We start from the raw sequence: 27,539 nt of genomic DNA on the forward strand, positions 1-27,539 counted from the left end.
CACATAATTATACTGCGCCCACTAGTTGATTCAATCCTGCATATTTTTTATAGTTTTGTCAGTTCTTTTAAGCTAAATACTCCACTGGTCCCCCACCTCGCCCGGATTTTTATCGAGAACATAGATCAGGTTCAGTCAAGAATCTTCAATTCAATTAAAAATTAATTTCCGAGAGAACCCCAAAAGGCTATAGTCACTAGAGCAGTTATGGTATCCCAACGCAAAAGTGCAGCCCACCTCTATGCTATACGCGGTATTAAAGAATTAGGTTATACTCGGTATTATCAAAAATAGTATTATGTAAAGGGAGATCAGGTATTGATGGATATTGTTCACGCTGAATTCCTTGCAGTGTTTAAGGTGTGACGCGAAAGCTATTATAAATATTTAATTCTTTTGATTCGTAGTTGAGGCATGCTGTTGGGGTAACAATTGTGCTCGATGAATCGTTTATTATTTGACTGCTACAGTTAAACAGGTGTCTCACTCACATGGTTTCATTCTTAGAAACCAATTAAATTCCTAGCTCCCTCCACCCGAATGGACTATTAATCGCGGTGTTGATTTTCTTAAACCAACTAAACATCAGTGGCATAATGGGAGATTTGGGGGCGCTAGGTGGCAGTATAGACTTACCAGGTAAATTTCCGTTGTTTACGTAGTTCTGAGCGTGTGCACATGACCGAGAACAATGGATTTTACCTGGTAAGTCTGCTGCCACCAAGCGTCCCAAAAGTCTCACATTAGTTAGTTTTGAAAGGACACATTCGCCCCGTTTTTAAACAACCACAATAATTTCAGTATCAATCAGTTTGTTTACGATTACAGCTTTTTGTCAGTGGCTTCTCAGATTCAAATTTTTGGGGAGAAGTGATGTTTTTCATAACCGCTGTATGCCTACTTGGAAGAGAACAGTTTCTCAAAATGTATTATACTTTTCGAAGCTGCTTCAGAGTCATTATGAAAAGTAGCAGACCCTTTAAAAAAGCCTATGTTAAAACAATGAGAAATGCACAATTCTTCGTGTCGATAAACATAGGTTGGCGTGCTTAAAGTGACAGGGTGAGGGGGGGGGGGGAGGAGGGGGATAGCACGACAGGGACGGACTGTACAACCCACAAACACCTTCTCCCTGCATCGAAAGCCACCGCTGTGCAAATGAACGAGTTTAAAAGACGGTGTGTTGTATTTTGGGTAGCTTCTGAATCCTGCTCTGATCGTGTACGTACAAGATTTGTATCATATACGTACAAGATATTTATCATATACGTACAAGATATTTATTTACGTACACGATATAAAGGCAGTGGACACTATTGGTAATTGTCAAAGACTAGCCTTCGCAGTTGGTGCATTTCAACATATGCATAAAATAACAAACCTGTGAAAAATTGAGCTCAATCGGTCATCGAACTTGATAGATAATAATAAAATAAAAAAAAAACACCCTTGTCACACGAAGTTGTGTGCGTTGAGATGGTTGATTTTGAGACCTCAAGTTCTAAATATGAGGTCTTGGAATCAAATTCGTGGAAAAGTATCTCGAAAACTAAAGCACTTCAGAGGTTGCCGTTTCTCACAATGTTTTATACCATCAACCTCTCCCCATTATTCATCACCAAGTGAGGTTTTGTACTTATAATTATTTTGAGTAATTACCAATAGTGTCCACTGCCTTTAATGACAATAGAAACTTACTCAAAATAGAACAGCAGCTTTGGATATCAGGCAAAGTATCGTTTTATCAATTACTTTCATGATAATTATCTCGTACGTGCCTTATAGTTTAGGCATGTACTGTACATGAAGACGTCGTTTTATCATGGAGGTGGATGGTTTTATGTACGCTATAAAATCGTGTAAATAAATTCTTGCACAGCATGGTGCTCTGCCTGGAGACGGATGCAGTGCTTGTCTCCTGAAAATGGGCGAACGTTTGGCGACCAATTTTCATCAGTAAAGAGTGTGTCTCTCTTGATTAATTTTAATTTGCTACTCATCCTTGAAAATCAGTTGATGATGAAGTCCAAGGGCGTCTGTTTTGTAAGCCTCCAGGGTTTGGTAACCATCGTGATCTTTCAACTTCAATTATTTGTTTTTATTCCGTCAATACACCAATAAAAGACCAAAGATGAGGGATTTGTGTACAACTCGAGCTGTCCGTTGTGGACCAGTTGAATTTTCCGGACCCTGCCTTGGTGGTACAGTGGGTGAAGTTAATGGGGGAACCCAAGTGCGCCCTCAGTGTTCAACTGTCGAATTCATTGTAAAAACTTTTAACTGTGTTGGGGTCGCGACCTTAGCTTGAGCTTTCCGCACGAGAGAGCACAATTATTTCCACTACGTATTTCTCTATATTTTGGAGGGATTATGGCTTTGGCCATGCTCAAAACATTATTTATAATGGAGGGACAAGCTCCTAGAGTAGTCTGTGAGTATTATCTTGGATGTAAACCCTCATTTTATCCCCGAAATATCGTGATTTGTAGGGCTGCTATAGTATTAGTATAATTTAAAACTTGTATTATGTATTGCCAAGTGACTGATGAGTCTTTGTGCATTGTTGTATATTGTGTTCTTTGGTATTGGAGTATTTAAAGACAGTGGACACTATTGGTAATTGTCTAAGACCAGTCCTCTCACTTGGTGTATCCATATCTCAACATATGCATAAAATACCAAACCTGTGAAAATTTGAGCTCGATTGGTCATCGAAAGTGCGAGATAACTAAGAAAGAAAAAACACCCTTGTCACACATGGTCACACGAAGTTGTGTGCTTTCAGATGCTTGATTTCGATACCTCAAATTCTAAACTTGAGGTCTCAAAATCAAATTCGTGGAAAGTTACTTCTTTCTCAAAAACTACGTCACTTCAGAGGGAGCTGTTTCTCGCAATGTTTTATACTATCAACCTCTCCCCATTACCTATTACCAAGTAAGGTTTTATGCTAATATTTTGAGTAATTACCAATAGTGTCCACTGCCTTTAAACCAGTAGGCTACAGGAGAGAAGGGATAACTTTCCGTACGGAGCCACCACTTTTTCACTAAATTTTACAAAAAGGGATATCTCATTGAGGTAAATTAGATACTATATTATTTCATATCAAATGAAAAAGTGGTGGCGCCATACGGAAACTTTTCCCAAAAATTTTAATAAGGGGATTCTGGTAATTTTGAACCTTTTCTGTGTCCTTTTTAGTCTTTGACACAGTTTCTGTATGTTCTGACCGAGAAATGTGTCAGGCTCCATGGGACCCAATCTTAAGTTTAGAGTGTAGGCCTACCTAGTATTGTTAAGTGTTGCGATACCCGCTGGTACTTGTTGGTTACAGGTTTCGAACCAGCCTCTTGTCCTTCCGTTGTACACTCAGTTAGGACATGCTCTGAATGTGTGGATTGTTGGTTCGAATCCCACCGACTGTGTAGTAGATTTATTGCTGTGCTCGGCAAAAACCCAACTAACAATGCTTAAATCACACAAAGGTGTGGCGTGTTGTGGCGTTAAAAGCTCTGGTGTTTCTGATCAGCTGAGTGTGGGTTCGAGTCCTTTCATGGTATTAGTGTCATAGAACAAGATTCATACCATATTATTTTGTTCTTTGGATAGGACGTTGACCCCAGCGTTTCTGGTTCATAGCACGCACCCTATGTTGACAGGTTTCCTCGGGCTTGCAGTGAATAAACTCATATCAGAGGCATCCTTGTTTATCATTGCCGGTGTCTAATAGGGAAATCTGTCCCCCACAGATTCTCTTTAGGAACTTACATGGGCTAAAGCTGTCAAAAGAGGGTGCTAGTAGTACTAGTAGAAGGAGTTTGTTTGCTAAGACTACTTTGAATTGCAGCTGGGTACTGTCAAAAGGTCACGGGAGATAGACAAATTGCGTTGTCAGCAGTAACGGACATGCGCAGCTGCAATTCCGAATATAGGCTTATTGCATGGGTCAATATTAACACTGCACAGCAGGCAGAGCCCAGTTATAGCCTTGGGCCAGTAAACTCAGGATTGGACTTGACATAAAAGTACAGTGGTCTAGTAGAAGTACGGCCTAGTTTCTTATGGTGCTTGTATTAGGGTGTCATGGCCGAGTGGATAAGAGCACTGAAGTCAAGCTCTGATGCTTCTGTTCAGCAGAGTGTGGGTTTGAATCCTGGTCGTGACACTTGTGTCCCTGAGCAAGACACTTAACTATAATTGCTGCTCTCCACCTAGGGGTAAATGGGTACCTGTGAGGGCAGAGTTGGTTCTTGTGATTGATTTAGCCGAGTTGCACATTTGCACATGCTGCGCATACTCCACACCAGGGAGCTGAAATGGTTTAAGGATGTGAATTAAGACCCAGAGACCAGGGGTAATGATGTGAAGTGCTTTGGGACGCCCTCCGGGTGTGAAAAGCGCTATATAAAAACAGGTTATTATTATTATTATTATTATTATTATTATCATTGTACTAGTAGAAGTTTGTATACCACAGGCCTGGAAGCCAGTGATTTTAGCCTCGGGCCAGTAAACTCAGGGTTGGACAAGCCCGGTGGTCTTGTGTTTTTAATTGTTGATTCATAAATACCCAAGACAGTTTCGCTACTCCTATTGGTGGAGAGTGCGTCACGTGGGGGTGTTTAATCGGTTGATAATGACCAGCTGGAGTTGTTTATAACCGGCTGGCTTCCGCGTGTCGGGCGTGCAAGCTAACGCACGCATATATTATCATGCGGAACGTAATTCATAGCTATAAGTAACAGTGCGTATTCTAAGCGCGTACACACAACCCATGCGCATCAAATAGATTCTTCACAAAGTTTATATTTACCTGGGTGGAATGCAAAGAAAATTGCCTGGGACCACTACTTTAGCTTATAGACTCTTTTATAACTGCACTATCGCGGAGTGAGTTCTTAAATAGTATAGTTAATGGTTGACACCATAAATAATGACTTTTTTACCTGTCCTCATTTTGTTGCAGGTTTTGCCCAAGTGTGTTGATGTACCTAATATCGACAGTGCCTGCCATTTGGATACTTGAACTGCAACTTATGAAGGAGCGTGTGACCGAATCCCAAGCTCTTGGTGATAAGGTGTGTTTGGAATCAGACAACATCAACATGAACACTTCATCACTTGCGGCTTTTCCAGGGGTGAGTTTTTTTTCAATTTCTTACCATCAGTCATCATTAATGTCTTGATAAACACCACTTAAGCCGTATTTGCATTGGACTAAAAATAGTTAACTTACGGCCGCAAATTGTTAACTTGCCGGTATTAAGTCCATGTGCGAACAGCGGGTAACCTACTGGGGTGGAAGGTTACTGCCACGGCGCTGTTACTTCAACAGTTCTATTCGAGTTGCGATGTCTTAACGATTTAGTTACATGACTTCCGTTATCAGGCTTAGGTTCCGAGCGATGTGTACGTGTAGCAGAAACACAGCTCTGTTTTTAACTTTTTAAAGCTTTTTTGGAATAGCGCATATTGCACGCGGTGGTTCAAACATCAGCCTATGGACACAAGCCGATATTTTAAAAGCTCTGACCTAATTTGTCAAACTATGCCTCACCCTGGAAATGTAAGTTTACCAGACCAAAAAGTCCAATGTGAACGCGGCTTTAGAAGTACATGTATAGTTGTTATGACTCGGTAACAAATTGTGAAGTTTGATTGGTCGAGAGCCAATCACGTGATATAACACAAGGACGCATGTTACATGGCTCGGGGATCAGTTAACATGGAAAGTGATGTACATCGGTGTACATCACCTTGATCGTTCCCACTGTTTGTGGATTTCCAGCACTGTGTACGAAACACTTGCAGGTTCGAGGCTAAGAGTGAAGAATTGTTTCTTATTTGAACTGTTGGTCGGCTTATTTAAACTATGCATTCTCCGTCGAGAACATAACTTCAAGAAGTGGTATAACAATGTTACCAAGGTATAACAAAACAATTGTTGCACCCTGTGACTGGGGTCCATGGGTTTTGTACAAAAACTCCATGGATCACAGCGTGCAACATTTGTATAGTGGTAAACGTTTGGGAGGATTGTTGGCTCTCCAAAAGAGATGATAGGCCTACTAAGTAAATGGTCACTTCCAAGAAAGAATCTTGTTTTTAAGCTTTCTTTGTAAAATAGAAACTGGTGATGAACTGGTGTACGGGTCAGGGAATTAGTACACGATTGATAATAACTGTCCTCTGTAATGAGTCGGTTACATTGTACATCATTTTGTTAGAAACATATGAAGGTTGCTGCTGTAAGTGTTGGTAAATTTTTTCAAGACCTTTGTGTAGTTTAATATTTTTTCAAATGTGTATCGGCATGAAAAACATTACTTGGTTTTACCCTTAAGCCGATGTGTGTAAAGCAACTGTATACTCAGTACTGGGACAGTACAGAGTAAAAGAGTGCTTGCACACATCCATGTATGGGTAAAACCAAGAAACAGTCTTGATGTACCTTTTTTTTCATGAAGATGTGCCTTTAACTCCTAAAGACATCATGCTCAACTAAAGTACTATCGTATTGTGTATTGATTTAGCGCCCTCATGTTCTTGTTTTTCCCTAGATAACAATACCACTGTATTTGCCATCGCATCACTGGTCTCTGGCTCTACAGCAGACCCTGCTCTTTGTGCTCATCGTGGGTAGATGGCTTTTACCAAAGGGCTCCCTCTCTCGCGATCAACTGTCTCAACTTCTCCTGGTGTACATTGGCATCGCCGCGGACATATTGGAATTTTCCACGGAGGGTTTGAAGATGGAAGAGGTCCGTTGTGATTACGTCATGGTGTACTGGATCCTGTCCATCTGGACTTGGAGCCTTCTTCAATTCACACTGGGGCTGACAGCCACCAAAGCTAGGAAGCCTCGAATGGCTGGGATAGATGACAATGACAAGCCGAAGGTCACCTTGATGTGCTGTGAGACAGAGGTCTGGGGCTTGATGACCACAATCATCATGCAAGATGGACCATACCTTGCCATGAGGCTCTACATCCTGATCAAGATGAGGGCCATCAATCAGATGATGATCTTCTTCACCTGCAAAAACATGCTGGTCATGCTGCTCCAGTTCTATCGCCTCTTTGTCATCTACATCGAGAAACCTGGTTACCACCCTCAAGTATTGGTGCAGACTATTGTTAGGTATACCTCTCGTCGGGGCGGGAGCATGTCCCCAACCCATCGACCGAGAAAACCTCTCGGCAGACACCTTGATATACCGGACTTGCACGAGACAGCCCCAGGGCAGAGTTTACCCCTGTTGCCAACTCTACGAGAAAAACGACCCACTTCACCATCTGACATCATGGACGTGGAAGCTGGATACTACACCCTGACTGTCCCAGATCCTCCGGTGGCCGCTAAAAATAAGAAAAGCAAAGCGAGACATCGGAAGGAACCACACCACAAAGAGGACGAGCCTGTCAGTCCGCTTTTTGACTCTGCTGCTAATAGCAGTAGCACCGAGCCACTTGTTCGTACATATCCACCTTCGCCTGCTAAGATTATCACCTTTGATGACATGTGACATGTTCTGTTGATGTTTCGTGTGAATCACAAGTGCACTGACAATGTACATATTACAATTATTATTCAAACGTGTGTGTTGATTTAGAACTATTTGTTTAAATAAGCAATATGATATCAGAACAATTTGTAGCTTTCAGCAAAAATAGTGGCACCTGAAGTTCTGGTCTGAGTTTTCAGCTGTCCGAAAAAAGAAAAAAATACTCAAGATTCAAGTATGCAGCATGTTTCATAGTCTACAAGAGGGCAATTGTTTGTTTGTTTGTTGCAATTGATAGATGTTTTTTTGACAAATTACTATGTGGACATTAATCAATGGCACAAAAATGGCCAGCATGGTGGTTGTGGTATTAGGTTGGTTTGGTTGTCTTTCATCAGACAAGGACTAAGACTGACAGGTTTGGAGAAAGATCAAAGTCGTTTTTTGACGAACAGTGTCCGTAAACAAACTAGTCTTAGTCCAAGGCCGACGTCACTTTCTCATAGGCTAGTCATGGGAACATGGCCTAATCATTTTATTGATTTCGTTTTGGTTGACAAGATTCTGGAAATCGCACCAAGAGTAGACTTGCGCAAAGCTAGGGGTGATACGGCCCGAGCCCATGGTAGCAAGAATAGACTTGCACAACGCTAGCAGGTGACGTGATGCACTGCCCATGGTAGCAAGAAAAGCCTTGCACAAAGCAAGCGAGTGAAACGGTGCGCTGCCCAAGGTAGCGCGATTAGACTTGCACAAAGCTTACTGAACATACGCTCGCTGCTGCCCATGCATGGTAGCGAGACCAGGAAATAGTAAATATGTGGGTTGGAACCAAGACTAACAAAAAAACGATTCGACAAAACAGAGAAATCCTATACAAAAACAAAACTGATTATTGATAGTAATATTATACTTTAATGTGCAACTTCAATAACATAAATGTAAAAATGTTTGTGGTAGGTTGGGTAAAGTAAAGATGATTTTTTTTTTCTTTTTTTTTTCTGTTTGATGGAAACCAATTTAACTGTAAGATAACTTTAAATTAGCAATAAACCGTTCACATGATAAGTACAGAAACAGAAAGACTTGCCTCAATATTTGATTTTTGTATTTGATACGATTTGATGTTCATGAAAATCTCAAATTATATATTTTGATGGGAAAATAGTGCGAAATCTTTACACAAGGCTATAGGTACTTTATATAGCCTTGTTGCTTTTAAGCGTAACATTTGTTATCTTTTAGGGCAAATATTGATGCTTTCAAGTGCAAAATTTGATAGGCCCTTGTTGCTTTTTAGGGCAAATTTTGTTGTATTTTAGTGCAAAATTTGATAGGCTGACAAGGCCTTGTTGCTTTTTAGGGCAAATTATGTAAATTTTTAGTGAAAAATTTGATAGGTACACGAGGCTTATATAGAGCCTTGATGCTATTTAGGGCAAATTTTGTCGCTTTTTAAGGCAAACTTTGATGTTTTTTAGTCCAAAATTTGATAGGTTCACAAGGCTGTAGCCGTGTTGCTTTTTAGAGCAAATTTTGATGCTTTTTAGTGCACAATTTGATAGGTATACAAGGCTATAGCCTTGTTGCGTTTAAGGGCAATTTTTTTTGCTTTTAAGGGCAAAATTTAAAAGGTATACAAGGCTATAGTCTTGTTGCTTTTTGGGGAAAATTTTGTTGCTTTTTAGGGAAAATTTTGTTGCTTTTTAGTGCAAAATTTGATAGGCGCACAAGGCATATAGCCTTGCTGCTTTTTAGAGCAAATTTTGATGCTTTTTAGTGCAAAATGTGTTGCTTTTTAGTACAAAATTAAATAGGTATACAAGGCAATAGCCTTGCTGCTTCTTAGGGCAAATTTTGTTGCTTTTTAGTGCAAAATTTAAAAGGTTTACTAGGCTATAGCCTTGTGGTTTTGTAGGGCAAATTTTAGGGCAAATTTTGTTGCTTTTTAGTGCAAAATTTGATAGGTTTACTAGGCTATAGCTTGTTGCTTTTTAGGGCAAATTTTGATGCTTTTGAGTGCAACATCTGATAGGTATACAAGGCTATAGCCTTGTTGCTTTTTAGGGCAAATTTTGATGCTATTAGTGCAAAATTTGATAGGTATACAAGGCTATAGCCTTGTTGCTTTTTAGGGCAAATTTTGTTGCTTTTTAGTGCACAATTTGATAGGTTTACAAGGCTATAGCCTTGTTGCTTTTTTGGGCAAATTTTGTTGCTTTTTAGGGACAATTTTGTTGCTTTTTAGTGCAACATCTGATAGGTATACAAGGCTTTTTAGGGAAAATTTTGTTGCTTTTTAGGGCAAATTTTGTTGCTTTTTAGTGCAAAAATTGTTGCTTTTTTGTGCAAAATTTTATAGGTATACAAGCCTTTCTGCTTCTTAGGGCAAATTTTGTTGCTTTTTAGTGCAAAATTTGATAGGTTTACTAGGCTATAGCTTGTTGCTTTTTAGGGCAAATTTGATGCTTTTTAGTGCAAAATTTGATAGGTATACAAGGCTATAGCCTTGTTGCTTTTTAGGGCAAATTTTGTTACTTTTTAGGGCAAATTTTGTTGCTTTTTAGTGCAAATTTTGTTGCTTTTTAGTGCAAAATTTAAAAGGTTTACTAGGCTATAGCCTTGTGGCTTTGTAGGGCAAATTTTAGGGCAAATTTTGTAGCTTTTTAGTGCAAAATTTGATAGGTTTACTAGGCTATAGCCTTGTTCCTTTTAGGGAAAATTTTGTTTACAAGGCTATAGCCTTGTTACTTTTTAGGGCATATTTTGTTTCTTTTTAGTGCAAAATGTGTTGCTTTTCAGTGCAAAATTTGATAGGTATACAAGGCTTATAGCCTTGCTGCTTCTTAGGGCAAATTTTGTTGCTTTTTAGTGCAAAATTTGATAGGTTTACTAGGCTATAGCCTTGTTGCTTTTTAGGGCAAATTTTGATGCTTTTTAGTGTAAAATTTGAAAATTTGACAAGTACACAAGACTTGTTGCTTTGTAGGGCAAAATTTGACAAGTACACGGGCGAATTATTCGAATATCCGGTTAATGGCGAATAGGTAACTCTTAGGGACTGTGTACTGCAATCTTTGGCTGGTTTCCCGTTGTAAGAGTAGAGACCAGCTAACTCTCATGCAATATGCATTGCAATCTATGGCTGGTTTCCCGTTGTACAGGTAGAGACCAGCTAAACTCTTATGCACTATTTATTGCAATCTTTGGCTGGTTTCTCGCTATAAATTTGTTGCTTTTTTGTGCAAAGTGTAATAAGTACACAAGGCTATAGCCTTGTTGCGTTTTAGGGCAAAATTTGTTGCTTTTTAGTGTAAAATTTGAAAATTTGACAAGTACACAAGACTTGTTGATTTGTAGGGCAAAATTTGACAAGTACACGGGCGAATTATTCGCATATCCGGTTAATGGCGAATAGGTAACTCTTATGGACTGTGTACTGCAATCTTTGGCTGGTTTCCCGTTGTAAGAGTAGAGACCAGCTAAACTCTTACACAATGTATTGCAATCTATGGCTGGTTTCCAGTTGTATAAGTGGAGACCTGGACGAATTTTTCGAATATCCGGTTAATGGCGAATAGGTAACTCTTATGGACTAACAGCTAACTCTTATGGACTGTGTACTGCAATCTGTGGCTGGTTTCCCGTTGTAAGAGTAGAGACCAGCTAACTCTCATGCAATATGCATTGCAATCTATGGCTGGTTTCCCGTTGTACAGGTAGAGACCAGCTAAACTCTTATGCACTATGTATTGCAATCTTTGGCTGGTTTCTCGCTATAAATTTGTTGCTTTTTGGTGCAAAGTGTAATAAGTACTCAAGGCTATAGCCTTGTTGCATTTTAGGGCAAAATTTGTTGCTTTTTAGTGTAAAATTTGAAAATTTGACAAGTACACAAGACTTGTTGCTTTGTAGGGCAAAATTTGACTAGTACACGGGCGAATTATTCAAATATCCGGTTAATGGCGAATAGGTAACTCTTATGGACTGTGTACTGCAATCTTTGGCTGGTTTCCCGTTGTATAAGTGGAGACCTGGACGAATTATTCGAATATCCGGTTAATGGCGAATAGGTAACTCTTATGGACTAACGGCTAACTCTTATGGACTGTGTACTGCAATCTTTGGCTGGTTTCCCGTTGTAAGAGTAGAGACCAGCTAACTCTCATGCAATATGCATTGCAATCTATGGCTGGTTTCCCGTTGTACAGGTAGAGACCAGCTAAACTCTTATGCACTATGTATTGCAATCTTTGGCTGGTTTCTCGCTATAAATTTGTTGCTTTTTGGTGCAAAGTGTAATAAGTACTCAAGGCTATAGCCTTGTTGCATTTTAGGGCAAAATTTGTTGCTTTTTAGTGTAAAATTTGAAAATTTGACAAGTACACAAGACTTGTTGCTTTGTAGGGCAAAATTTGACTAGTACACGGGCGAATTATTCAAATATCCGGTTAATGGCGAATAGGTAACTCTTATGGACTGTGTACTGCAATCTTTGGCTGGTTTCCCGTTGTATAAGTGGAGACCTGGACGAATTATTCGAATATCCGGTTAATGGCGAATAGGTAACTCTTATGGACTAACAGCTAACTCTTATGGACTGTGTACTGCAATCTTTGGCTGGTTTCCCGTTGTAAGAGTAGAGACCAGCTAACTCTCATGCAATATGCATTGCAATCTATGGCTGGTTTCCCGTTGTACAGGTAGAGACCAGCTAAACTCTTCTGCACTATGTATTGCAATCTTTGGCTGGTTTCTCGCTATATATTTGTTGCATTTTTGTGCAAAGTGTAATAAGTACACAAGGCTATAGCCTTGTTGCGTTTTAGGGCAAAATTTGTTGCTTTTTAGTGTAAAATGTGAAAATTTGACAAGTACACAAGACTTGTTGCTTTGTAGGGCAAAATTTGACAAGTACACGGGCGAATTATTCGAATATCCGGTTACTGGCGAATAGGTAACTCTTATGGACTGTGTACTGCAATCTTTGGCTGGTTTCCCGTTGTAAGAGTAGAGACCTGGACGAATTATTCGAATATCCGGTTAATGGCGAATAGGTAACTCTTATGGACTAACAGCTAACTCTTATGGACTGTGTACTGCAATCTTTGGCTGGTTTCCCGTTGTAAGAGTAGAGACCAGCTAACTCTCATGCAATATGCATTGCAATCTATGGCTGGTTTCCCGTTGTACAGGTAGAGACCAGCTAAACTCTTATGCACTATGTATTGCAATCTTTGGCTGGTTTCTCGCTATAAATTTGTTGCTTTTTGGTGCAAAGTGTAATAAGTACACAAGGCTATAGCCTTGTTGCATTTTAGGGCAAAATTTGTTGCTTTTTAGTGTAAAATTTGAAAATTTGACAAGTACACAAGACTTGTTGCTTTGTAGGGCAAAGTTTGACAAGTACACGGGCGAATTATTCGAATATCCGGTTAATGGCGAATAGGTAACTCTTATGGACTGTTTACTGCAATCTTTGGCTGGTTTCCCGTTGTAAGAGTAGAGACCAGCTAACTCTCATGCAATATGCATTGCAATCTATGGCTGGTTTCCCGTTGTACAGGTAGAGACCAGCTAAACTCTTATGCACTATGTATTGCAATCTTTGGCTGGTTTCCCGTTGTTAGAGTAGAGACCAGCTAAACTCTTACACAATGTATTGCAATCTATGGCTGGTTTCCCGTTGTATAAGTGGAGACCTGGGCGAATTATTCGAATATCCGGTTAATGGCAAATAGGTAACTCTTATGGACTGTTCACTGCAATCTTTGGCTGGTTTCCCGTTGTAAGAGTAGAGACCAGCTAACTCTCATGCAATATGCATTGCAATCTATGGCTGGTTTCCCGTTGTACAGGTAGAGACCAGCTAAACTCTTATGCACTATGTATTGCAATCTTTGGCTGGTTTATCGCTATAAATTTGTTGCTTTTTTGTGCAAAGTGTAATAAGTACACAAGGCTATAGCCTTGTTGCATTTTAGGGCAAAATTTGTTGCTTTTTAGTGTAAAATTTGAAAATTTGACAAGTACACAAGACTTGTTGCTTTGTAGGGCAAAATTTGACTAGTACACGGGCGAATTATTCGAATATCCGGTTAATGGCGAATAGGTAACTCTTATGGACTGTGTACTGCAATCTTTGGCTGGTTTCCCGTTGTTAGAGTAGAGACCAGCTAAACTCTTACACAATGTATTGCAATCTATGGCTGGTTTCCCGTTGTATAAGTGGAGACCTGGGCGAATTATTCGAATATCCGGTTAATGGCGAATAGGTAACTGTATGTAAACAGATGAACTTGATGTGCAACTGGGATAAGAACAGCCCCAAGAAAACCGCGGATTTCCAGTTGACCTTCCCTCAGTTGACCGAGTACCCGGCCCTGTGCAAGATGAAGCTCCGCTTCGGCAGTGAGATCCAAGAGGCAATCCAGTCGCGTGAAGCCGCGTTCTTGTGGGGTGAGCTGACCGATGATGAGATGATCAGCGTTGCGCTGACGACAGAGAGGAACCAGGTCAGGATTGTCCTGATCCATCCAATGAACCTGGAGCCTCTCCCCAAGGAGATCCGAGTCGTCCTCAGGCAAAATGACGAACTATCAGACATGGCTACTTTTGACGTGAGTCCTTTGCTTTGATGTCATATGTATTATTATTACCTGGGGCCGATTTTACAAAGAGCTAAGATTGATCTTAACTGCAAATCAATTGTAGTTGCTTAGTAAAGTGTGATGTCACAATGAAAATCACCATGGTAATGCTGACAGGTTGTCTTACGATGGATGCTTTTTGAAATCGACCCTAGGGATTTCTCTGTAATTCGGATTGCATGATGCCAATAATTGGATCTGTGCTGGATGATGTCTAGATTAAAAAATGATCTCCCGCACCTGAGTTTCTCACCATTGTATACCACACAGGGTCATTGACCCCCAAAATGCAACCAAGAGTATCTGTATGATGCTGCCAGCCCAATTTCTTCCCGTTGAAAACCGTTAGTTGTAAAATGCATATGGTTGGAAAGATGTTATAAAAGTAGAATAGAATGATTCACACAATAATGCCTCGAAATTGGCCGACCTTGTTAGTTCGCAAAATAAAAGGAAAACCACGCAATTTCGAGGCATATTTGTGTGGATCAATATATTCTACTTTTAAAACATCTTTCTCACAAAATGCCTTTCAAAACAAACGGTTTCAAGCGTTTTTCATAGACCAAATTTCCTGATCCACGGCAATGTGTCCCTGTATGTAGCTTTAAACAAAAACAAAAAAAATCTTTTTTTTTCTCTCTTTTTTTTTTTTTTTTTTTTTTTCTCCAGAAGACGATCAGAGCATACTGATCGAAACGTAGAGTTTCAACCAAAGGTTCTTTCAGAACCACCCCAACTCATTAGAGATAATCATTACATGGTGTTACCGCAAACCTTTCTATATTTACAATAGTGCCCAGTTTGTAAGAACATTGTACTGCTTCTTTATATAATTTATTGTTTTTTTTTTGTGTGTCAGATCAATGTCATGGACAACATGGATGAATCTATCATGATGCTCGCAGGATCATACTCTCTCATTAACTCCAGACAGAATAACCGTCGTGCTACGCTTACTTTCTCCAGGCGCAACCATCAGGTAAGTCACGAAGAAAATGTGTTAACAACTTTGTTTTATAGATGTTTTAAAGACACTGGACACTATTGGTTATTGTCAAAGACCAGTCTTCTCACTTGGTGTATCTCAACATATGCATATGCAAACCTGTGAAAATTTCAGCGCGATTGGTCGTCAGAGGTAAGAGATAACTATAAAAGAAAAAAACACCCTTGTCACACGAACTTGTGTGCTTTCAGATGCTTGATTTCGAGACCTCAAATTCTAAACTTGAGGTCTCAAAATTAAAGTCGTGGAAAATTACTTCCTTCTCGAAAACTACGTCACTTCAGAGGGAGCCGTTTCTCACAATGTTTTATACTATCAACCTCTCCCCATTACTCGTTACCAAGTAAGGTTTTATACTGATAATTATTTTGAGTAATTACCAATAGTGTCCACTGCCTTAAACATAATTAAATGGTCTCTATGTTTGTCACACTGTTCTTCTATCTGTGTGTCTCAAACTCAATCTCATCACAGGCCTGTATGCTTCGTTTTTGAAAGGGCAAGGGCATCAAGGTATTTTTCTCCTTGGTAAGGGGCATCCTATGAGGAAATTGTAAATTTTTAGGGTAGAAATTAATGGAGATGATGGCTTTGTTGCCTCTGTTAAGTATCTGGGGCCGATTTTACAAAGAGCTAAGATTGATCTTAACTGCAAATCAATTGTAGTTGCTTAGTAAAGTGTGATGTCACAATGAAAATAACCATGGTAATGCTGACAGGTTGTCTTACGATGGATGCTTTTTGAAATCGACCCTAGGGATTTCTCTGTAATTCGGATTGCATGATGCCAATAATTGGATCTGTGCTGGATGATGTCTAGATTAAAAAATGATCTCCCGCACCTGAGTTTCTCACCATTGTATACCACACAGGGTCATTGACCCCCAAAATGCAACCAAGAGTATCTGTATGATGCTGCCAGCCCAATTTCTTCCCGTTGAAAACCGTTAGTCGTAAAATGCATATGGTTGGAAAGATGTTATAAAAGTAGAATAGAATGATTCACACAATAATGCCTCGAAATTGGCCGACCTTGTTAGTTCGCAAAATAAAAGGAAAACCACGCAATTTCGAGGCATATTTGTGTGGATCAATATATTCTACTTTTAAAACATCTTTCTCACAAAATGCCTTTCAAAACAAACGGTTTCAAGCGTTTTTCATAGACCAACTTTCCTGATCCACGGCAATGTGTCCCTGTATGTAGCTTTAAACAAAAACAAAAAAAATCTTTTTTTTTCTCTCTTTTTTTTTTTTCTTTTTTTTTTTTCTCCAGAAGACGATCAGAGCATACTGATCGAAACGTAGAGTTTCAACCAAAGGTTCTTTCAGAACCACCCCAACTCATTAGAGATAATCATTACATGGTGTTACCGCAAACCTTTCTATATTTACAATAGTGCCCAGTTTGTAAGAACATTGTACTGCTTCTTTATATAATTTATTGTTTTTTTTTGTGTGTCAGATCAATGTCATGGACAACATGGATGAATCTATCATGATGCTCGCAGGATCATACTCTCTCATTAACTCCAGACAGAATAACCGTCGTGCTACGCTTACTTTCTCCAGGCGCAACCATCAGGTAAGTCACGAAGAAAATGTGTTAACAACTTTGTTTTATAGATGTTTTAAAGACACTGGACACTATTGGTTATTGTCAAAGACCAGTCTTCTCACTTGGTGTATCTCAACATATGCATATGCAAACCTGTGAAAATTTCAGCTCGATTGGTCGTCAGAGGTAAGAGATAACTATAAAAGAAAAAAACACCCTTGTCACACGAACTTGTGTGCTTTCAGATGCTTGATTTCGAGACCTCAAATTCTAAACTTGAGGTCTCAAAATTAAAGTCGTGGAAAATTACTTCCTTCTCGAAAACTACGTCACTTCAGAGGGAGCCGTTTCTCACAATGTTTTATACTATCAACCTCTCCCCATTACTCGTTACCAAGTAAGGTTTTATACTGATAATTATTTTGAGTAATTACCAATAGTGTCCACTGCCTTAAACATAATTAAATGGTCTCTATGTTTGTCACACTGTTCTTCTATCTGTGTGTCTCAAACTCAATCTCATCACAGGCCTGTATGCTTCGTTTTTGAAAGGGCAAGGGCATCAAGGTATTTTTCTCCTTGGTAAGGGGCATCCTATGAGGAAATTGTAAATTTTTAGGGTAGAAATTAATGGAGATGATGGCTTTGTTGCCTCTGTTAAGTATCTGGGGTCGATTTCACAAAGAGTTAGGACTAGTCCTAGGAGATATCAACGTATGGCTAGTCCTAGGTTAGAATGAGTAACTCGTTCTAAGTCACTCCACAAACTACTCATTTAGCTTGATCGCATCACAAAATGTTGTTTTGCAGGACATCCAAGCTACATTGGACGCAGCCGTCCAACTTGAAAACACCATCTTCAGTACCAGTCTGGTTGTAAAATACAGCGAGGACGAACAGAAGTTGGTGGAAGCCATGCTGCAAATCCAGAATACAAGTTCATCAGAGAGTGTCGGATATGATCTGGATGTGTCTGTACGTCATCCCATTACCGGACTGGACATGTCCACTGCCTTGTAAGTTTATTAATAAGAATCATAAACATATTATTAATAATGGCTTCTTACAAACTGCTCAGTGGCGCTCAAGGCGCTTGTGAACAAACATGTACAAACCGTTGGTTTCGATATGTGATATCATCAAATCTTTTTCTATGTTGGCAAAAAGTGTTTCCTTTTTGGTATTACAACAAAATATTGGAGTGCTCTTAATCTGATCCTTCTTTTGTGTCGATTCCATACCTATAAAATGAAAATGAGTGAGAATAGACCCTCCCTTGCACTATTAAAACTGGATTTAAAGCTTTATTTTACTTTGGATAAATACATCTCCATCACCAATGATTCCACTGTTAATTTTCACAAGAAAATGGGACTCTTTCAAACTATTGGTTCAAGGTTAACATTGTATTGTGTACATGTATTTTGTTTATTTTATTTGTTGCTGTTAATGTTACGTATTTTCAGCGTGCTTGTAATTATGAGGAGTGGTCTTAAGTGTGAATAAGAAAAATTCCTCCTTAAGTGTTTCAATGACAGTGGCATTTCACACCATTAGGACCTGTGCTCGTTATTTTATTTCAAAGCACAAAAATCCTGTTGTGTAAGGCATGTAAAAGAACCAAGTGCACCTATCGAAGAGAGAAGGGGTTCACCCCTGTGTTCGTGGTTTGATTGGCTGCTTAATGTGCCACAGCACCTTGTAAACCATTACATGGTGCTTTAAAGGAATACTTAAACACGTAGCTCCACATACCTTGCAGGACGAAATATTTGGCCCTCTCCATACGCCCCTTAGAGGCGTGTTAAAGCGCTATTTAAGAATCTAGTACTATTATTGTGATTTGTTTGGGGATGCTCGGTTATTTTGATTAGAGGCTATATCAATGACTGATTCAACTTTGCCTACTCTTCCTCCCTTCTCCGACCTCCAACAGTAACTTCCTGAACAACAACAAGGCCATTGTTCTGGGTATGGAAGGAGAAGCCCTTCTCGCTGAAGACGTCCAACCTTACACCTTTGAGATTAAGTGGGACAAAGTGTTGAAGAAATACTCCATCACTGTAAGTAGAGCAATATTGACCAGATCACCAAAAAATGATAAAAATGATTCCCCCAAATCGTGAGATGTTCTGAAATCTATTGTAATTTGTTTGTGCTCTCTCGCTACAGTCCAACAATCCAATGCATGAGATGCTCCTCACCGGTCAGTTTGAAGACCGCTCCTACGCCGAGCATCAGATCTACAGGGTGACTATGGTCAACAGTCTGGATGGAAAAGACATGAGGTCTATGGTTGACTTCAACAGCCAATCAAAGGAGATCTCTTACATTGCCCATATCAACCCAGGTCAGTTTACGATAACCCTCCTACTGTCTGACCATTCCTGATAGACACCGTTTAGTCTGTGGACATAGTATTTGTTTAAGTTTCCTACTGAAAGAAATACATCACCTAGAAGAAAAATGTTTTTGATTTTGGGTTTAACAAAGATAAATTTACTAAAAGTGGAACCTCCAGATTAAGGAGCCGGTGATCTTTATTTGAGCTGTTCAGCCCTATGTTGCCAGTCTATATGTAGTTGGGTCATTGGTCCCACTTTAATAAATCTTTCTTTGTCCAGTCCCCCAAATCATTTAACAATTTTTTATCCAGTCAGTTTCCATTGTTGTTGATTATATTTTAATATTTTGTTTCTTTCTCACTAATCCATTATTTGAAGAAAAAAAAAGTTGTATACATTTCACCAATTAAATCAGCTTTCCTTGTGATTTATAGTATGTTTGCCTTGCTTTTTTGAACTTGTTATCAGACCAACCTGCAGACTTTATGCGTTTCCAAGCCGGCTACATGAACGAGACCGCTCTCTTTGTGCTCTTGGACTCTGAGATTGAAGGGAAGTACACCGTCGATGCAAGACTCGTTGAATCTCTTCAGACCTCTAAGATCCTCCGAACTCAGCTTGAGTGGAGGCCGGAGTGGGCGGAGTTTGTCCATGTAAGTATTACCTCATTTTCTTTCTTTTTATTTCAAAAAAATATGTCGATTGTGAGTCCTTTACTGTTGCTCCATGGGTTGTGCATTAGGCCCTGGGGTCGATTTCACAAAGCAATGAAATCCATCGCAAGACAAATTGTCAGTATCACCATAGTGCTATCACACTTACATAGTGACATCACACTTAACATTGTGACATTACACTTTACTAAGCAACTACGATTGATTTGAAGTTACGATCAATCTTGGCTCTGTGTGAAATCAGCCCCTGGGCAACTAGTGGAATTAACTACTCGACTAGTTGCACCTTAAATAGTCGCAACTACAATGCTGGTCGCGACAATTTTTTTTATTCCTGAGATGCGTTGTGGAAAATATGCCTCTGGCACAATGTAGTAAAACTCACGCTGAAGGATTGAAGGAGCGTTCACTGATGTCTGATTATGTTTCTTAAGTAAGTTATGTTTATGTGAATTGTCGTTTGGTGACACAATTGGTTCACCTAACAGGTTGTTGCCACTGTGTTTGTAGTGAACCTTACCACTGTGACTCGAATGCCTATTAATCCAATATAAATTATTATTATCAATGATTGTATTCTCTTCATGAACTCGTAGTGGAAAGCAGCTCAGGTCTTGCACGACATCCGTGTAGGTATCGAGAGGAATGGCAACCTGATGCTGGAGCGCCGAGAGGCCATGTCTGCACTCCTCCAAACCTCCAGGGATGACTTCATCCAGAGCAACGCCGACTACAACGCCATCGTGGCCGATATAAAGCAACGTTTTGGTGTCAAGATTGAGGATCTTAAGACCTACTGGAGCGCCGTGAGAGAACACTCTAATGTGAGTTTTATTAAATTTTATTTAGTTTCACTGACCTCCACTGAGTTTCAATGAGCTTCCCTGAGTTTCACTGAGCTTTACCGAGCTTCACTGAGCTTCACTGAGGTTCCACTGAGTTTCACTGAGCTTCACTGAGTTGCAGTTAGTTTTATTGTCAACAGAATCCCGGTTAAGGCACTTGTGCCCTTGTGCCCTTGTGCAAGATGCTTTTCTATAATTGTTTTTCTACCCCGGAGTACATGTAAATGGGTAGAGGTTGATTTTATGTGCGAAAATTATTTTTCACTATGTAGCTCTGTATGGCAGCTCAGGGCTGTATAAAATTATTAATATTGTTTTATAAAAAGACAACTGCAGTAAAAAAATACTGAATTATGGTCTCCAAGTGGTATTAAATAAAATAAAATTCCTTCTGTTTTAAATTACCAGACCAAGTGGGCCGAGTATTGGGAGCAGTTCAGGATTGACTCATCGGAAACCACCGAGGAGCTGAGAAGCACGCTGGACCGTCTGAGGGAGAGATTCTCAACATTAGCAGAAAGCTTGAAGTTTGATGGCAGTGAATATGTTGACGTAAGAATAATTTCCCTCAATTTTTTTTTATGTTGATAATTTGATTTTTTGTTGCTTTCGTTTGAAATACTCTTCACATTGTAAAGGTAGTGGCTCTATTGGTAATTACTCAAAATAATTACTGGCGTAAAACCTTACTCTTGGTGACGAGTAATGGGGAGAGGTTGTGAGAAAATGGCTCCCTCTGAAGTAGTTAACGAGAAGAAAGTATTTTTCCAAAAATTTCGAGATCTAGACTCGTACATCAATGCACCATGCAGCATTCCCCTCATTGATTTCAATGGCTTACGCCATAGATATACAATGTATAAGTATGGGCACACGTACACACAGGCACATGCACACGCTCGCAGACGCCATGTTGTTGGGCAGATATTTGAATGGTGACGTCATATTCAGTAGGGTCTATTGTCGGTCTAACAGCCCTAAACTGAAGCAATACCCAAACTAAGAACTGTTAATTTCACTTAATATCCCCCAAAACAATATGTACATTTCGTTCAATCAAATCCAATATTTTTATTTTATTTTATGTTCATACTATGTTTCTCCTGTCGACACAGGCCACAAACCAACGTGTAAGATCCTTCTACAAGAATAACATCACACCATTGATCAAGGAACTGAAGGATTTATTCAAGAGCCTGATTGAGAAACACAACAGCCAGATGGATTTGCTTTTCCCGATCCGCCACCCCTACGGAGACGACTTCCTCATCCCTGAGCTCGAGGCAGAACCTGAGGTGTATGAACCCAAATATAATACAGAGGTTAGTGTTTGGGAGTGTCTTGGCCGCAGGGGTTAAGTGCATCGAGTTCAAACTCTGGTGTTTCTGATCAGCAGAGTGTGGATTTGTGTCCCAGTTGTGACATTTGCATCGGAGGGGTTAAGAGCACCGAATTCAACCTCTGTGTGGATTCCATGTTGTGATATTTGTGTGGCCGAGTGTCTGGTGTTTGATCAGCAGAGTGTGGGTTCAAGTCCCCAGTGGGGACATTTGTGTTCTTAAGCAAGACCATTGTGTGCCTTCAGACAGGACTTAAAGCTGCTGGTCCTGTGTGTTGTGTAACGCATGTAAAAGCACCCAGTGCACTTATCAAAAAGAAAAGCTGTTCCTGGCTGAATCGACAGCATATTGTGCCATTGTACATAGTGCTAAGGATTAGGTCTCCTAATTCAAATGTAGTCCCACATCTTGCAGGAAATACTGTATGTTAAAACGCCTTGTATGTTAAAATGCCCTTTCGTTATGTCGCATCCACTTCTTTATCCTGTGTACTTAATCTACTGTCATTTCAGGGAGAGGATCCTATCGCAGAGAAAAACATTTTCCTGACGTCTATCAAGGATGTTCGAGGTGAAACCGTCCTCTCTGAGGACTCATTGCTCTCCACAATGACCAGGGAAAGACTGAGGAGATTAGAGCTGGTGCAGAGCATTGAGACACTCTGGACTGCAACAAAAGGTGCAATAGATTTTCCCCTAGGTTTCTTCAAAAAACTTCTAGATTTATAGAGCGTATTGAATTTGACATTATCATTCAAATACCAGCCCTACAACATAGCTGTGGGCGTGCGTGTTCATTAGAAGTCAATGTGCGCGTTCAATTCCAATGAGGACCATTTGATTATTCGCTTATCCAATGTTATGTGCCCTTGCACTCGATGAATATCACGCCTGGCTTTTGTGGACAACACACTCGCCTCTCACCACTACGACACTAGTTCAATTCCCCAGCTACTGCCATATGTAAGTAGAATAGTACATTGGTTCTCTCCAGTGCCACAAGGGTTTTTCTCTAAGGCCTCTAAGCTTTTCTGCCAAAAAGTCAAAGACTTTTGTTCGCTGGCCGAGGTCATTGTGGCTCTATGTTGCAGGCTGCTAACTGCCTTGGTAGAGAGCCGTCACGTTAATCCGGAGGTCGTTGGTTCATGTCTAGCTTCACTCTATTTTTCTTTGTTTCAAACCCCAACTATATTATTTATTGTTGGATTAATTGCAGAGGAGGTCGACGCCATGGTTGCCAAGATTGAGGCTAGCTTCAAGGGGTCAGCATTCTACGCAGACTTGACCGAGCAGTGGGAGGAGCTAAAGGAACGCTTCCCGGTAGGGGAATGGCGTCAGGAGGCGGAGGCCAAGTTTGAGGAGATCCGAGAGTCAGAAGATGTCCAGAGGCTGATCGCTGTCTTCAATGAGATCAAGGGAGAGGTTTGTGGTCAAGCTATCAATCAACTAAATACTGCAGGGAACCGTTTTAATCAAAATATATATATTTATTACAAAAAAATGTAGTACTTACTCAAAATAATTGTTGTTATAAAAACTTACTTGGTAGTGAGCAATGGAGAGGTCTGTTAATAGTATAACACATTGTGAGAAACGGCTCCCTCTAAAGTTCATGTAGCAGATGAGCAAAAAGAGAGGGCTGTTAAAAGTATAAAACATTGTGAGAAACGGCTCCTTCTACAGTTAATGTAACATAGTTTTTGAGAAAGAGGCCATTTCTCACTCTAATATTAAAAGGCGTTGGGCCTGAAGCCTTTGCTAGGCATCTGAAAGCACATATTTTGTGCATTAAAGGTGTGTTTTCTACTTTTGTTCTCTTGCAACTTTGATGACCAATTGAGTCTGAATTCTTACAGATTTGTAATTTTATGCATTTGTTGGGATACACAACGTGATAATTCTGCTCCTTGACAATTGGGATTATGTGTCCAGTGCCTAAAGGGAGAATGCTGATTACATGCCGATATCTAATGGTTCATAAATCGTTTAATTGCATTCAGATTGAGCTGGCTCAGTGAAGCCAACAATGAAAACATTCTGCGCATCCAAGAGAAGATGGCCGCTACCCTGAAAGAGTACAACTTTGACATCCTGGACTACTTCAAGTATCCGATGTACGAGGTCATCAAGTACGACATCGAGAACGGTGAGATCATCGTCCTCTACCACCTCCCCGCTGAGCTTCACAGCCTCCAGACCCCGCCCGAGTCCTACCGCCGGGTCGAGATGACCCAGCGTCTGCAGGAGATGATCGCCGAAGTGCGTGAACGCTCCAAGAACACACTGGGTGATATCAGGATGGCCGATGGGTCTCTGCGCAGCATGTACGAGCTGATGTTGTCGGAGCCGATGCTGCTGTACCGCGAGGGAAACTTCACGGCGTGGTTTCAGGGAGAGAAGATTAAGATGGAGAGGAGGATGTGGAATGCTGTCCACTTCAGCAAGGTGTACCTCAACCCCATCAACTGGCTTCCTCCACATGAAGGTTAGCTTCCTTTAAAAATCAGGGCAAAATAAGTCATTTTCTGGGAGATAATGGTTCTTCCTTCCTCCTTCGTCATAGGACGCCATGAGTTTTATTTTGTAGTTGTTTTGGGTTTTTTGGGTTTGGGGGGGAAGGGGTTCATGGAAATCCTGTTTCTGATTATGCTTGCTGTTGTTTTGCATATTTTGATTTGTTTATTGGCTGCTTGTTATACTTCTTTTTATCTGTAAAGCGTCTTATTTCAAGGCAGGTTTTTTTAAGGCGGATCTAGTTTGGTTGACAAACGTAAAAGTCATTAGAAATAACGGACCTAGATATATAAAACACATGTATCAACAAAGCTGCCATACATTTTGTTAATACATTTGTTTTCATCTTTATTCCATAACTCCACAGCCAATGGCATGATTATTGGCTCCAACCACTTCATGACCTACGATCGCACCCACTATGACTTCAGCAGTGGCTGCAGCTACCTCCTTGCCCACGATTTCATCGACGGAAACTTCACCGTTGTTGTGGATTATGAACGTGACCTGACTGCTGGCGGTAGAAGCAAGAGCATCGTGCTGTACTTGAATGACACCGATGTGTATGAGATCAAGCAAGACTTCACTGTAAGTAATAAAAAGGAAAGGCGTGTCGTGGCCCAACAGTCTAGTTCACCGGACCCAAGCTCTGGTGTTGTCTGTAGCAGACTGTGGGTTCGAATCCCGGTCGTGACACTTAAACGAGGCACTGAACAATAATTGCTTTGAAAAAGTTTGGAAGTTAGTGCATTCTGGTCTACCAGCCGGGCTTCTAGTGGATGATACCCGTGCCTACATCCTTGCGGACTGTGAAGGGGGTAACCGTGTTTCTGATTTTGTTTTGGTGTTCTTGATCTAATTACACCATGGCACCTTGTAATACTCGAGTTACCTTGATTAACTTCCTATTCAATTATATGTTTTCGTCAATTTAGAAGAGAGGGCCTCTTAATCAATTGATTATTTTTTCGTTCTAACCTTTGCAGGTTTCCCATGGCAAGCAATTCTTGGAGATGCCCTTCCAACATGGACACACCACCGTCATGCGTTACATCAACAGCATCCGCATCCACAACACCAATGGCGTCACCATCACCTGCGAGATCGCCCAAGACATCTGCACCGTAGACATCAGCGGCTGGTACTACGGCAAGACGGCAGGTCTCCTCGGCACCTACAACTACAACGACCTGGACGACATGACCAACAGCGAGGGCGATATGTCTCGCCATCTGGATGAGTTCACCCGCAGCTGGAAGGTTGGAAAGCGTTGCGCTGGATCCGAGATCGATAGTCTTCCAGAATGCAACAAGGACCCACATGTTGAGGAGAATGCTGTGTGCGCTGAGCACTTCTTGAATGAGGTGTCTACTCTGACCAAGTGTCTCGGAGTGGTAAGTGGTTACTGTTTCACCTCGACAACCTCAACTTTCATATTCATTCAGGGCTCAAAATTTACTAAGGCCCAATGCCACAATTTGGATTAGAAACAGTGTTCAAACCCACTTGGGGCTGAATATTTACATGGGCCCGGAAATTTTTGGTGGTGGGACAGTAGTTTAAATAATACATGGCTTGAAATTCACACTGGACCACAGGACCAAGGTTTCATAGAAGTTTTAAACCTGTTTTAATAGGTACAAAATAACATTGTTTTAATTGTGTTGACCCGATTTAACTATTGGTTATATTATGTTTATTGGTTTATTCAAACAGTTAATCTGGTATTCATCATATTAACTTAGTTTTCATCATGTTAACCTGGTTATATTTCTACATTGGTTTCGTCAGGTTGACCCGATTAAACTATTGGTTATAGGTTATTTAACAAGTTAATCTGGTTTTCTTTATGCTAACCTAGTTTCATTGCTGTTTGTCTCTGGTTACTAGGTGGATCCTGCACCATACTACGCCATGTGTGCTAGCAACATGTGCCAGTTAACAGCCGATGATCGCAAGAAGGCAGCTTGCGTCTCGGTCAAGGCCTACGTCAACGAGTGCAACAGAATGATGGTCGGCATCACTGTGCCCAAGTCATGTGGTAAGTCAATATGCTCATTCACCGGACAGTTAGCACTTTCCTTATCAAATTGTTTGGACATAAACAACTGTTGGTGAATGTATTAGGTGAGTTTAACTAGCTTCCTTGGGTCGACCCCGCGGTGCTCACTCGGGCGAGCCCCTGACAAGAGCTAATCGAACGATCACTCACCCTCTAGTGGTCACGTCATGCACCCCAGACCAGCCCCTAGGGACCTACTCCACAAGCAGGGCACTGAGGGCTGACGCGGGTGAGCCCCTGGAATGACGTCAAAGCCATTCGATCATACCGGGGGCACACTGGGGTCGACCAGTGAAGCTAATCGAACGCACCCATAGTTTGACCATGTTAGTGTAATACAAGAATTGTTACACAACAACAGACATTATAGAAAGTATACGCCCAAGCTCAAAACGAAATTGAATGACCAATTTAAGCAGCATTCAATTTCGTGCTAACTAGAATAGTTTGCTGGTTAAATTGGCTTCTCATTTGCTGAAATTGACCAAGAAAACCTATTATTAAAATAGTGATTAAGTACTTGTCAAATTTTATTAGATGGTCAGTAAGTTTTTCTCTGCTTTCTCTTCCCCTCTAGTTGTATGTGATTCTCCAGTTGGCGAGTACGGCCAGGACGAGATTAGAGTTCTCTCCGAGGCTGAGCAGATCCAGAAATCAGCCGACGTGATCCTGATCGTCGAAGAGAAAGAATGCAACAAAGACTTGACGGACAAGATCGGCGACATCGTCGACATGTACGACACTGAACTCAAGAACGTCCGCCGTAGGTTTAAAATAGTTCCTGGGGTGGATTTCACAAAGAGTTAGGACGAGTCTTATCTCGACATAGGACTAACCATCTTTTTTTTTATATCTCCTAGGACTAGTTGTTACTCTTTGGGAAATCGACCCCTGTACTTCAAGTAATAAAAAAAAACCATAAGTTCACACATTCCTGTTTGTTCTTTCCTTCGTCTCTGTAGTAAACGATCCCTCAAAGACTTTGTACACAAATTCCTTGTGAAGCCCCTTAGAAACTCCTTAAGAAATAGCAAA

At 40.5% G+C, this 27,539-nt stretch overlaps 2 protein-coding genes across 2 annotated transcripts in view; both read left to right on the plus strand.

The window, feature by feature from the left end:
* The window catches only part of LOC117303165 (transmembrane protein 26-like), a 31,093-nt gene extending 22,508 nt beyond the window's left edge, over positions 1-8,585 (plus strand). Inside the window, exons 2-3 of the mRNA XM_033787291.1 lie at positions 4,970-5,141; positions 6,564-8,585. Of these exons, the coding sequence (XP_033643182.1) occupies positions 4,970-5,141; positions 6,564-7,529 (1,138 nt within the window). The 3' untranslated portion in view covers positions 7,530-8,585. The remainder of the gene's footprint in view (positions 1-4,969; positions 5,142-6,563) is intronic.
* A 5,216-nt stretch (positions 8,586-13,801) lies between these two features.
* LOC117303192 overlaps positions 13,802-27,539 on the plus strand; it is a 20,385-nt gene continuing 6,647 nt past the window's right edge. Inside the window, exons 1-17 of the mRNA XM_033787328.1 lie at positions 13,802-14,128; positions 15,021-15,140; positions 17,536-17,741; positions 18,662-18,788; positions 18,898-19,075; positions 19,539-19,723; positions 20,341-20,568; positions 20,998-21,141; positions 21,705-21,911; positions 22,442-22,607; positions 23,145-23,350; positions 23,612-23,616; positions 23,929-24,413; positions 24,810-25,030; positions 25,429-25,836; positions 26,333-26,483; positions 27,082-27,267. Of these exons, the coding sequence (XP_033643219.1) occupies positions 13,802-14,128; positions 15,021-15,140; positions 17,536-17,741; positions 18,662-18,788; positions 18,898-19,075; positions 19,539-19,723; positions 20,341-20,568; positions 20,998-21,141; positions 21,705-21,911; positions 22,442-22,607; positions 23,145-23,350; positions 23,612-23,616; positions 23,929-24,413; positions 24,810-25,030; positions 25,429-25,836; positions 26,333-26,483; positions 27,082-27,267 (3,550 nt within the window). The remainder of the gene's footprint in view (positions 14,129-15,020; positions 15,141-17,535; positions 17,742-18,661; positions 18,789-18,897; positions 19,076-19,538; positions 19,724-20,340; positions 20,569-20,997; positions 21,142-21,704; positions 21,912-22,441; positions 22,608-23,144; positions 23,351-23,611; positions 23,617-23,928; positions 24,414-24,809; positions 25,031-25,428; positions 25,837-26,332; positions 26,484-27,081; positions 27,268-27,539) is intronic.

The sequence above is a fragment of the Asterias rubens genome, chromosome 2 (assembly GCF_902459465.1).
Source record: "Asterias rubens chromosome 2, eAstRub1.3, whole genome shotgun sequence".
NCBI classification, from domain to species: Eukaryota; Metazoa; Echinodermata; class Asteroidea; order Forcipulatida; family Asteriidae; genus Asterias; species Asterias rubens.